We start from the raw sequence: 12,836 nt of genomic DNA on the forward strand, positions 1-12,836 counted from the left end.
GTTTCAAATCAGCTACCAGCATCCCTGTACCAAAGATCTCTACACCTCAGAACTCAACGACTACTGCCCAGTGTCACCAACACCAATCATCATGAAGTGCTTTCAACAGCTGGTGATGGCAAATATCAAAAACTCCATACATGCCACATTGGACACTCACTAATAAATTTACTGACAGAACCGCTCTATGACAAATGCCATAGCACCTGGTCCTGCCACACCTAGAAAACAAGGAGTCAGAATTGCTGTTTCTGGTTTTCAGTTGGGCATTCAACACTATTTTCTCTCAAATCTTGGTAAACAAACTACTACTCCTTGGTCCAAATACACCACTGCGACTGGATGTTGGACTTCCTAACCAACAGATCTCCCCATCTCTCTCTCCCCCCTCTCTCCCCATCATCCTCAACACTGTGTGCTGAGCCTATTGGTGTGCACTTCGCTCATACATGGCTGCACAGCCAAATATTTGAGTAATCACATTGTCAAATTTGCCAATGACATGACAGTGGTGGGGCTCATCACCAGCAGCATTGAGATGGCCTACAGAGAGAAGAGCTCCTATTGAATTGACTTTATCTCTTACATCCTTCACATACATGAGTAACAAAAATCTTTGTTATGTCTCTGTCTGAATGTGCAATTTATAGTAATTTGTAATAAATAGTATGTACTGTAAGATTTACAACAGAACAGTCAGTGTAGCTTAGAAATACAATTCTGTCAGCATGAATTAATCAGTCTGATGGCCTGGTGGAAGAAGCTGTCCCAGAGCCTTTAATGCTGCAGTACCGTTTCCCAGATGGTAACAGCTGGAACAGTTTGTAATTGGGGTGATTCGGTCCCCAATGATCCATCGGGCCCTCTCTACGTACTCGTTGCTATAAATGTCCTGAATAGTGGGAAGTTCACATCTACAGATGTCATGGGCTGTCCGCACCACTCTCTGCAGAGTCCTGTGATTGAGGGAAGTACAGTTCCCATACCAGGCAGTGATACAGCCAGTTAGGATGCTCTCAATTGTACCACTATAGAAAGTCCTTAGGATTTGGGGACTCAAGCCGAACTTTTTCAACTGTTTGAGGTTAAAGAAGTGTTGTGATTTTTTTTTTATATACCTCACAGCTGACAGAAAGTCCAAGATCCAGCTGTACAAGGCAGGGTGAGGGCTGAGGTCTCTGAGCTTTTTGTCATGCCTGGAGGGAATTATGGTGTTGAATGCTGAACTGCAATCCAAGAACAGCATTCTTACATAAGCATCCCTCTTCTCTAGGCATGTAAGGATGGCGTGTAGAGCTGTGGCTATTGCATCATCTGTCAGTGGGTTGTGTCAGTAGGTAAATTGTAGGGAGACCAGCGTGGACGGGAGCAAGCTGCAGATTTAGTCCTTGACCAGCACTGCAGCAGACAGGGAGGCTATATAGTGCATAGTCAAAACTGCTCGACGCATTGCCAACACCAACTTACCCACCAAAATTGACACATACAGAAAGATGCCAGAAAAAGGACAGTAACATGAAGGATTCCTTCCAACCTGCTCTTCAACTGTTTGTCCCACTCCAATCAGGGAGGAGGCTACGTACCATCCATGTCAGCCACCAGACTTAAAAACAGTTACTGTCCACAAGCAGTAAGGCTGATCAACTTCTCAACCCACCTACCCCTCCACAACCCACACCACCATTACTTTATCATTTCCTGTCAGTCACCCTATGTACAGACACTCCTGTGCCTAGTGTCATTTTATGGGCATACAATCAATCTATGGATATAAGCTATCTTATATTTATTGTGTTTTTATAGATTATTGTTTTCTTTATCTTATTGTGGAGTTTTTGTGCTGCATCGGATCAAAATAACAATTATTTCATTCTCCTGTACACTTGTGTACTGGAAATGACATTAAACAAACTTGAATCTTGAAGTACAATTTTTTTTTAATCAAAGTTTTACTTGGTCTCTGCTATATTGGAAGTTTGAATGCTGATAGTTTAATGTGAATAAGTGTGAGGTTATCCACTTTGGGAGTAAGAACAGGAAAGCAGATTATTATCTGAACGGTGTAGAGTTAGGTAAGGGAGAAATACAAAGAGATCTAGGAGTCCTTGTTCATCAGTCACTGAAGGTGAATGAGCAAGTGCAGCAGGCAGTGAAGAAGGCTAATGGAATGTTGGCCTTTATTACAAAGGGAATTGAGTACAAGAGCAAGGAAATCCTTTTGCATTTGTACAGGGCCCTGGTGAGACCACACCTGGAGTATTCTGTACAGTTTTGGTCTCCAGGATTAAGGAAGGACATTCTGGCTGTAGAGGAAGTGCAGCGTAGATTCACAAGGTTAATTCCTGGGATGTCCGGACTATCTTACGCAGAGATGTTAAAGAGACTGGGCTTGTACACGCTGGAATTAAGGAGATTGAGAGGGGATCTGATTGCAACATATAAGATTATTAAGGGATTGGACAAGATAGAGGCAGGAAATATGTTCCAGATGCTGGGAGAGTCCAGTACGAGAGGGCATGGTTTGAGAATAAGGGGTAGGTCATTTAGGACAGAGCTAAGGAAAAACAACTTCTCCCAGAGAGTTGTGGGGATCTGGAATGCACTGCCTCGGAAGGCAGTGGAGGCCAATTCTCTGGATGCTTTCAAGAAGGAGCTAGATTGGTATCTTATGGATAGAGGAATCAAGGGATATGGGGACAAGGCAGGAACCGGGTATTGATAGTAGCTGATCAGCCATGATCTCAGAATGGCGGTGCAGGCTCAAAGGGCCGAATGGTCTACTTCTGCACCTATTGTCTATTGATATAGAATGTCTTAATGATGAACAGAAGTTTGATGAATTTCAGGAGATTGGCTTTTGTGCAAGTGAAAGAATTTAATGTCAGCCTCTACAGCAACTCTTGTACTAAAGTTAAATCACATTTCACTTCAAATTGCATTGGTTAACATAGCTCACAACATGTCTATGTCGGAAGGAAGTTTTAATTATTGTGTAATTGAGGGCACCTCTTCAGGTATGATATTGGCTTTTCCTCATGGATTAAAATCCCTCTAACTTGTATTTTTTGTCTCTATTCTTTGTTTCCTACATTAAGGAAACAGTTTTTTTTTCTCGCAAGTTTGGGTTTGGGTATCCTGGCTTTCCAGGTAAACAGCCAGGATAGACAAAGGAGAGCTAGTGGATGTTATTTACTTGGTTTTTCAGAAAGCCTTTCAATACCTTTCAGAAAGGTATTGAACATGAGGCTGCAAAACAAGATATGAGCCCATTGTTTTACAGGAAAGATAGTAGCATGGATAGAAGATTAGCCGACTGGCAGGAGGCAAAGTTTGGGAACAAAGAGGGCCTTTTCTAGTTGTTCGCAGGTGACTAGTGTTGTTCTGTAGGGGTTGGTGTTGGGACCACTTCTTTTCACATCATATGTCGATGATTTGCATAATGGAATTGATGGCTTCATGGCCAAGTTTGTAGGTGATACAAAGACAAGTGGAGGAGCAAGTAGTGTTGAGCAAGCAGGGAGTATGCAGAAGGACTTAGACATGAAGAGAATGGGCAAAGAAGTGGCAGATGATATATCGTGTAGGGAAGTGACTGGTCATACATTTTGGTGGAAGGAACAAAGGCTAGTTTTTAAACGGGGAGAAAATCCAGAAATTAGAGGTGCAAAGGGACTTGGGAATCCTTATGCAGGATTCCATAAAGGTTATCTTGCAGGTTGAGTCAGTGGTAAGGGAAGAAAATGCAATGTTTGTATTCATTATAAGAGGACTCGAATACAAAAGCAAGGATGTAATGTGAGGCGTTATAAGCCATTGGTCAGATTGCACTTGGAGTATTCTGAGAAATTTTGGGCCCCTTATCTAAGAAAAGTTGTGCTGACATTAGAGATGATCCAGAGCAGGTTCATGAGAATGTAAGAAGACGATTTGATGGCTCTGGGCTAGTACTTGCTGGACTATGAAGAATGAGATCCCACTCCCTCATTATTTTGTATCTGTGCTCGGCACAATGATAATAAAGTTGAATCTAATCTAATCTAAGTGATGTTAATAACAGGTTTAACATTTAGTCATGTTTCCTTGCAGTGTTATACTGGGTCCTCCCTCGTAGTTGAACTAACAAATAAAATTCAAAATACAAAATTGTTATTTTATTTTGAATTACAAGTATTACACAGGATCTGATAGGAATTTGATTTGGAAATATATTACCTGGACCTATAGTTTATGTCAACTAGATAGAGTATATACACCACAGTGACTACACTTTAAAACTTCATTGACTAATACTTTGGAGATCTTAAAATGTGCTACAAAAATGCAATTTATCTCTTTTGAGCAAGCTATAGTAAATATACACCAAGGAGCTTACCTCAGAATGAGAAATCACAAGTCTGCAGCAATTAACATAGGATTATTGTTATTTATAAAATTGATGCACATGTGTATGGCCACTAATTATAAGCTTATGTACGACATGAAAATTGATCACCCATCTACTTCACTGTAATCCTTTATGAATTATATTGTATATTTGCTTGTACAGTAGATTACATAAATGTAGTCTTGAATTTGCCTCTTTCTTTTCCACCCTACAGTCCAACAATGCCTCTTAAATGTTTCTCCTTTAGTGTAGGTTTAGGTACCAACATGGTCTGGCCCTCTTTTGCCTCCATCGCATAACAATCTGAGATCTATCTATCCCTTCAATTCTTGACTCTTGACCTTAGTTTTCAAACTTCACCATTATGGTCACAATATGGCTGCCCATCTCACCCCTCTCTTCTTTGAAATATTTAAAGGGTTTCCCATTTTAATCTCAATATGTGCCTTGGTGTAAAATTCTCTGTGATAATGCATCTAAGATGATACTTGGAATGATTTTATTGAAGATCTAATATAAATGCAAAATTTTAAAATAACTGGAATTGTAAACTTTAATTTTGATTTCATACTCAAAAGTATCAGTGTTTCATTATCTACAACTAGTCTTCCTTCAAGCTTATTTCCTTAGAATAATGTTATGTTTTAGGTATTAGTATTCTTGTACTAATATATTTGAAACTTTCAAAGATCTGTGATGTTATTAAATATCAGTTTCTTCTATAAAGAATATTAATTTTTTTGTGCCTAGAAATATTGTGTCTACAGTCAATCTGGGTTGCAAATTGGATCTGAAGACAATAGCTCTTCGAGCAAGAAATGCTGAATATAATCCAAAGGTGAATGTTATGTCCTTTATTGAACCAAATACTACTTGCAGTGTATTGAATGGGTTGATCATGATTTTAACCCTTAAGTTATCTTACTGAACCACCAGATTTTATTAAAAATATTGCAGTTGAGGGAAATCCATTTTCTTATTAAATATAAGAAATCCATTTTCTTATTAAATTTTCTCAGTGTTATGTGTAAATTTCAGTAGTATGGTCTGTCAATGTGTATGAGTAGCTGGTCATGAAATGAGACTCAGAACAGAAAGTAATTATTTTGACTTCTATCCCTATCTCAAATATCTGGCCTTATGCTTTCCTCTTCATGTTTAATATAAAGGTGACATAGCAAGCAGAACTTCAGCCACCTAGGTTTGATTCAAAGGCTGATTTTATTATCAAAGTATATATGCAGAATACAACTCTTGAGATTTGTCCCTTCTCCAGATAGCCACAAAATACAGAAAACCATTCAAATAGTTGAAAGAAACACATCAATCCTTCCCCCCCACACAAAAAGACAAAGAAACAAAAACTCGCAAACCCCAAACATCCCCAACCCGTCTCTCACACAAAAACTAACAGATCAGCCAAACCCTCAGCCTGCCAATGGGCAACAAGAAAGAATGGATGACAACACGAAATAAAACATAGAACTGAAAGAGGTCGATATGAATCACGGTCCAATCCATAAATTTCAGTATTTCGATAACATCTCCAAGAGCATCAGGACCCAGCAGCCCCTCTAAGAACCATTCGTTCTCTGCATTTGCCTTGGTTTCAATCTTCCTCAGTGCTTTAATTGATGAGAAATGTATTTAATCTTGGCCCTGTTGTGGTTTCTTGTGCCCCACAAACGACCAGGAGACGCAGAAGATTCTTCACGAAGTATTAAACTTTAATTTGCAAATCAAAGCTGAGACAGTCATTGAGCTAGTCACTGACTGCCCACCGATCCTTGTACATAGCATTTTTTATAGCAATCTCCTGGTTTAGTTGCATTAGCATATCCAATCGGTCTACAGTTGCGTATCACAAGTACATCCGCCACTATTGTTTCTACCCATTGACTTAATCCTGTTCTAATCTACATCTCTTAGCTACCTCTCATTAACACACCATTGTCTTCTACATTCTTAAGATTTCATTCTCCTACTAAATTGGATACATGCATAGCAAATTCAAAGCTGACTACATAGTTTTGATTACACAGCAAACAATGCAACTTTTATACTCCAATAGCCCCTCATTTCATCTCTGAGCTTCTCCTCGTGGTAGCTTGTGCTTGCATTTCTCTCCTGGAGTTTTCTCAGGTACAGCAAAACACTACTCATTCAGTCATTCTACAGACTAATTCACAGGCTCCAGCAGTTTCAAAAACAAAATTATGTTAAAAAGAATAAGTAGAAGATGTAGAAAAGCTGAAATGATTAACTCTGGAAGATGCCACCCAAAGGATCGCTGGCGCCATCTTAACCAAAAGGCAAAACACTGATTTGATTTCTGGTGTTGTCTACATTTACATGTTCTCTAAGTGACTATGGGTTTCTTTCCAGATGCTCTGGTTTCCTCCTACATCCTGAAGACATGTTGCTAGGCTAATTGGCCAGTGTAAATTATCCCTGCATGCAGATGAGAGTTAGTATCATGGACAGTCGAGGGACATGTAATCGGTGAGAAACGTGGAAAGCATAAAAAGTAGTTTCAGATAGGATTAATGGAAAACTGGATATTTAATGCTCAATATGGACACCTTAGAGCAAAGGGCTTGCTTCCATTTTGTATCCTCCTCAATCAAGCACACCCACCCCACATATGGTATATTGTAAAATAAGTTATAGATTTGAAGATGAGGGGCATTGTAACTATTTCCACATAATGGAGCCCATTTTTGTTATCAGCCATTCAAGCAAAATGTGGGGGGGTGGGGGGGAAGCTTTCCTGAATAATCTTTTATCTTCCTAGGCTATGTAACACTGATGCTGAATCCTGAGGTTCTTAGTTACAATGGGCGACTGTATATAGGAAACTGTGGGTATTGGCACAAATGTAACTCACTTAAATTTTTTTTAGCGTTTTGCTGCTGTCATCATGAGAATCCGGGAACCTCGTACAACTGCGCTTATTTTCAGCTCTGGGAAAATGGTGTGTACTGGTGCAAAGAGGTATGGGTGTTGATTTTTAACCATATTTTTGATAATACTTTTTACTAAGAAAATAATATGCAAAACTAATCTCCTTGTTAATCTTTTTGGAGCTTTCAATTTATTCTTTCTGTATCAAATGCTGGACCAGTAATAGTATATGTTTTATAACTATATTCAAGCAGTTGATGCAGTGGGTTTACTGCACATTCCTCCTTAATGATCTGAAATTGGTAAAAATATTCACTGGAAAGAAGCAGTGTGGTTTCAGGGTACTTGGAAGGCACATGATAAAGTAGGCTATTGTCAGCATGGTTTCTTTAAGGGAAAATCTTACCTGACAAATCTGTTGGAATTCTTTGAAGAAATAACAAGCAGGATAGACAAAGCAGAATCAGTGGAAGTTGTGTACTTGGATTTTCAGAAGGCCTTTAACAAGATGCCATACATGTGGCTGCTTAACAAGTTGACCCCATGGATTTAAAGGAAAAATACTAGCATGGATAAAGCATTGGCTGATTGGCAGGAGACAAAGAGTAGGAGTAAAGGGAGCCTTTTCTGTTTGGCTGCCATTGATTTGTGGTATTCCACAGGGGTCTGCGTTGGGACCGCTTCCTTTTATGTTATTTGTCAATGACTTGAATGATGGAATTGGTTGCTTTATGGCCAAATTTGCAGATGTTATGGCAGGTAGTTTTCAGGAAGAAGAGATGCTACAGGAAGACTTTAGACAGATTAGGAGAAGGGCAAAGAAGTGAAAGACGGAATAGTGTTGGGAAGTGTACGGTCATGCACTTTGGTAGAAGAAATTGTTACGAAGGATGAACAGCTCTGATGGGCAGAAGGGTGCAGAGTCGCCCATGCCCCCTCCCCTTTTGGAAAATCGCAAATCGCTACTATTTCGATGCTGCTAACAAGGAAGTAAGAGAGACAAAAGGAAATCTGCCAGGGCAGTTGTTATTGATAACAGCTCATGAAAGTTAATGAGAGAGAGGCACAGCTAAGGTGGAATGTCTCCTACTGACAAAAGAGGAACGGAACCATTGATTACTGCTATTGTCTTTTGGAGAAGGATTGTTTACTTGGTACTGTTCTATTCATTGAAACCCCTCAGGGGGCAACCAGAGTGGGCTGGTTTGATGGGGATAAAAATGAGGTCTGGGGTAACACCCTTCAGACGCACCAGGAGAAACGCTAGTGAGCATCAGAACCCCCACGAGACAAGGTGGGAGACCGGAGACCGAACGAAGGTTCGGTAAATTTTAACTCACAGTGTTTTGTAGCAAGACCGGTGGGGGCTTGTCTGTGTGTCCACCCTTGCCTGGGTGACGAGTCCACCACGGAAGAACGGTCTAGCTAAAGGCCGAAGGGGTCTTACGTGAATGGCCACGACAACGACGCATCGACGGATCAAAATCAGAAAGGAAGGTTGGCAAGATAATCGCTGTTACTGTTCACACGTTTTCTCTCTCTCTCCAACAATTGCAACACACCGACAAACTACCGCAGCCTGCATGAACTGAACTGAACTTTCAGATTTCCATCTGACAATTCATTATCCCCTAGACAACGATAGAGCTTGTTTCATTAGTGATTATTATTATACCCGCACTTTTAGGTTAGTATTGCTAACGTATATTCTCTGTATATTCGCATTGATATTATTTTGTATATCTTTGCTAATAAATATTGTTGAAAATAGTATCACCAGACTCCAACGGACACTTTTATCTTTGCTGGTAAGACACCCAGTTACGGGGTTCGTAACAAATTGGGGGCTTGTCCGGGATTTGACACCAAATTGGAGGGCCAGTGAATTGGGCTTTAAGTCCAGACTTTGATCTGGTTGTGTGGGTAACCAGATGGGAAACCAGCAAAGATGGACGTAGACGAATTTACACAAAACCCGACTTTGAAGGCGCTAGAGGATGCCACAAAGACGGACTTGGTAAATATTGCGGAAGGATTAAATCTCACAGAGGTGAAGTTGTCAATGAAAATGTGGGAGATGCAGAGGGCCATAACTCAATATTATATTGAGAAGGATGTGTTTTCGGCTGAGGTATTGGAACATATCCCTGAAAAGGTACCAGCTAGTGGGGCGGTTCAGTTAGAGTTGGAAAAATTGAGGCTGGATGCGGAACAGAAGAAGAGGGAGCATGAACTTAGGTTAAAACAGCTGGAAGCAGAGGAAAGGGAGAAGGAAAGAGCTGAAAAGGAGAAACAGAGGCAGCATGAACTGGAAATAGAGAAGTTAAAGCAAGAGAGAAGAGTCCAAGGGGCAGACCGAGAGGAGAAGTTTAATGTTAGTAGGGAGTTTAGGTTAGTACCTCCATTCGAGGAGACAGATGTTGATAGTTATTTCTTACATTTTGAAAAGGTGGCAGTGAATCAGAAGTGGCCCAGAGATCAGTGGGTGGCGTTGTTACAAAGTGCATTAAAAGGGAAGGCACAACGGGCATATGCGGCTTTGTCTGTGGAGGAGTCTGAGAATTACGAGGAAGTAAAACAGGCCATTCTTCAGACCTATGAGTTAATACCTGAGGCATATAGACAAAAGTTCAGAGATTTAAAGAAAGTGTGGAATCAGACGTATGCAGAGTTTGCCTATGAGAAGGGTGTGCTCTTGGATCGCTGGTGTGCGGCAGAAAGGGTGGAGGAGGATTTCCATCGTTTCAGAGAGTTAATTCTGATTGAGGAATTTAAAGGTTATGTTTCAGATGATATCCGGACGTATTTGAACGAGAAGCCGAATAAGTCTATATCAGAATTTGCCAGGTTCGCAGATGAATATGCCCTAACCCACAAGGCAAAGTTTTCCTTGAATAAGAGTTACCAGAAAGACTGTAGGGACAGTAGAGAAAGCCCGCCGGCTGAGGTAGAAAATAGGCCGGGAGCTAGTGGTAAAAGTAAGGAGGAAGAAAGGCAGGCTGGCAGGAGGGTTCCTGGCTTGACCTGTTTTAATTGTGGAAAGGTTGGTCATATTGCATCTAAGTGCTTTGCTCCGAGGAAGGAGACAGGAAAAGGGAACGCAGCAGTCCCTACAGGGTGTATTGTGTCGATCAGCAAATCGACGAGAAAATACGAGATGGGCGTGAGAAATTTATTTCAGAAGGGACCGTGTCTGTGAAAAAGGGAGAAACCCCAGTTCCAGTGAGGATCTGGAGAGATACTGGAGCTGAGCAGTCATTGATTCTCAGTAAGGTACTAAATTTTGGTCCTGAGACTGGAGAGGTAGTTTTGAGAGGCATAGGAAAAGGGACAGAAGCTGTACCTTTGCATGGGATCATTATAAATTGTGACCTGGTATCTGGACCAGTTGAAATAGGGGTACAGTCAGAATTACCGAGGGACGGCGTGGACGTCCTTCTTGGTAATGATTTAGCAGGGAGTGAGGTGTGTTCAGCAAGGAAGCTGATGAGCAAGCCTGTGAAGGCTGAGGACCCGCCCCTAGATTCCAAGATCTATCCCGCATGCGCAATCACTCGCAGCATGTCGAGAAAGGCAGCTGAGAAAGAGACCAGTTTAAATGAGTCCTGTGTTGATTTGGCTGAGACGTTTTTACCGACCCTGTACCAAGAGGGGTTAGGGGATGGTAAGACGGAGAATAGGGAGGTGAAAGAGAGTAAAGGAGAGGAGGTAGACCTACCCTTAGCCAGGAGGGAATATATAGAGGCACGGAATAAAGATGAGAAACAGATAAGGCAGTTAGAAGGTCCAGGGTTGGACATGGATGATCTGTCTGGCTTGACCGAACTGTTTGAAGAAGTTGAAAAATTTAAATGTGTTCCCGATAATGATATAAGGGCAGTCCTAGATGAAAAGGATGCCGTTACCTTGAAGGAGTATGCTGGGTTAGCAGATGAAATTGTTTTAACCCGCAGGGTTGAGTTTACTCTGAATGGGAGTTGCCCAGAGAGTAACTGGGAGGATCAGGGGAATTTAGAGTTTGAAAAGGGGACGGGTATTGAAAGCCTGGAAGAGGCAGATGTCCTGTTTGAGTGTGTTCAAGATGTGGATGCACATGGTACTGATCCTAGTAATGAAACTCAGGAAAAGTCTGAGGTATCTGATTTAGTTGAAAAGGAATGCAGTCCTTTTGGGTCAGATGGACTTGGTTCAGTGAAGAAAGGGTTAACCTTGGTACCAGTGGGAAGTGAGAATTCTCAGTTGTTTGCGTTAGAAGGTGTGTTAAAAGTTAGTGAGGAGATGGGAGCTGGTGATGTGAATATTATTATTGAAGGAGAAGGGAGAAGTGTAGTTCCTAAATTGAATAAAGAAAATTTAAAGTCTGGGTTGGTTTCAGAAGCAGTAACCAGGCTGAAGGAACAATGGCTTGTTAACAAGGTGCCTGTGAATCAATTACAGTTTGTTTTGGAATCTAAAGGTAAACAACTTGCAGATGTTAAACTGAAAACTAATAGAATGAAGGGTCCTGAAGATAAAACTAATGACTTGCTTAGAAATAAAGAATTGTGTGGAAGTTCAGAAGATGGGCTAAGTTTGGAAAACACTGTTGATAAAATAACTCCTATGAAAGGAGTATGTGAAAGCCTATTCCACACTGGTGAGCAAGCTAACCACATGAAAGTTAAATGGAAAAGAGGCAAAGGTTGACAAAATGCCACTTTAAATAACAGGATCTGGTTTTGAGGGATTTCAACAAAGCATATAAATAATAAAGACAACACCATGGAAGATTGACTGTTGAGTTTAAAAGTAAAATGAAGATTAGTATTTGCATAAACTTTTGTAATGTACTACAGAATAATCACACATTTATTGGTTCACATTTTGTAATATACACTTAAGCTAAGATCACAACTCTTTAGTTTTGTTTTGCTGAAGAAAAGGAATGAAAATAGGTGGTTATTAAATTGGAGTCTGATGCTACAGGAATTTATTAAGGTACAAGATATTAAGATATTAAAGGAAGTGACAATGTAATCGCTAACTGTTTAGATGCTAAGTTGAATGTATATCTGTATTGCTCTGTAGTTAAACAACTCTTTTGTATTGTGTTAGATTCTGTAATTCTGTAAGACTCTGTATTAGTTAATTTTCCCCTTTGGTGAAAATTCTTAGAAGGATGGGGGTGTTACGAAGGATGAACAGCTCTGATGGGCAGAAGGGTGCAGAGTCGCCCATGCCCCCTCCCCTTTTGGAAAATCACAAATCGCTACTATTTCGATGCTGCTAACAAGGAAGTAAGAGAGACAAAAGGAAATCTGCCAGGGCAGTTGTTATTGATAACAGCTCATGAAAGTTAATGAGAGAGAGGCACAGCTAAGGTGGAATGTCTCCTACTAACAAAAGAGGAACGGAACCATTGATTACCTCTATTGTCTTTTGGAGAAGGATTGTTTACTTGGTACTGTTCTATTCATTGAAACCCCTCAGGGGGCAACCAGAGTGGGCTGGTTTGATGGGTTACATCATCCCAACCTGATTGACACCTGAGACCCCGTGAGTGGGGATA

The 12,836-nt window shown here is 40.7% G+C and overlaps 2 protein-coding genes across 4 annotated transcripts in view; one reads left to right on the forward strand and one right to left on the reverse strand.

Moving 5' to 3' along the window:
• tbp (TATA box binding protein) overlaps positions 1-12,836 on the forward strand; it is a 44,298-nt gene that overhangs the window by 16,441 nt on the left and 15,021 nt on the right. For all 3 annotated transcript variants that reach the window (XM_073056585.1, XM_073056586.1, XM_073056584.1), the window contains 2 exons: positions 5,135-5,222; positions 7,287-7,378. In XM_073056585.1, the coding sequence (XP_072912686.1) occupies positions 5,135-5,222; positions 7,287-7,378 (180 nt within the window). The remainder of the gene's footprint in view (positions 1-5,134; positions 5,223-7,286; positions 7,379-12,836) is intronic.
• Positions 1-12,836, reverse strand: part of epm2a (EPM2A glucan phosphatase, laforin) — a 65,354-nt gene that overhangs the window by 8,293 nt on the left and 44,225 nt on the right. The window lies entirely within an intron of this gene.

This window comes from Hemitrygon akajei, chromosome 9 (genome assembly GCF_048418815.1).
Source record: "Hemitrygon akajei chromosome 9, sHemAka1.3, whole genome shotgun sequence".
Classification (NCBI taxonomy): Eukaryota; Metazoa; Chordata; class Chondrichthyes; order Myliobatiformes; family Dasyatidae; genus Hemitrygon; species Hemitrygon akajei.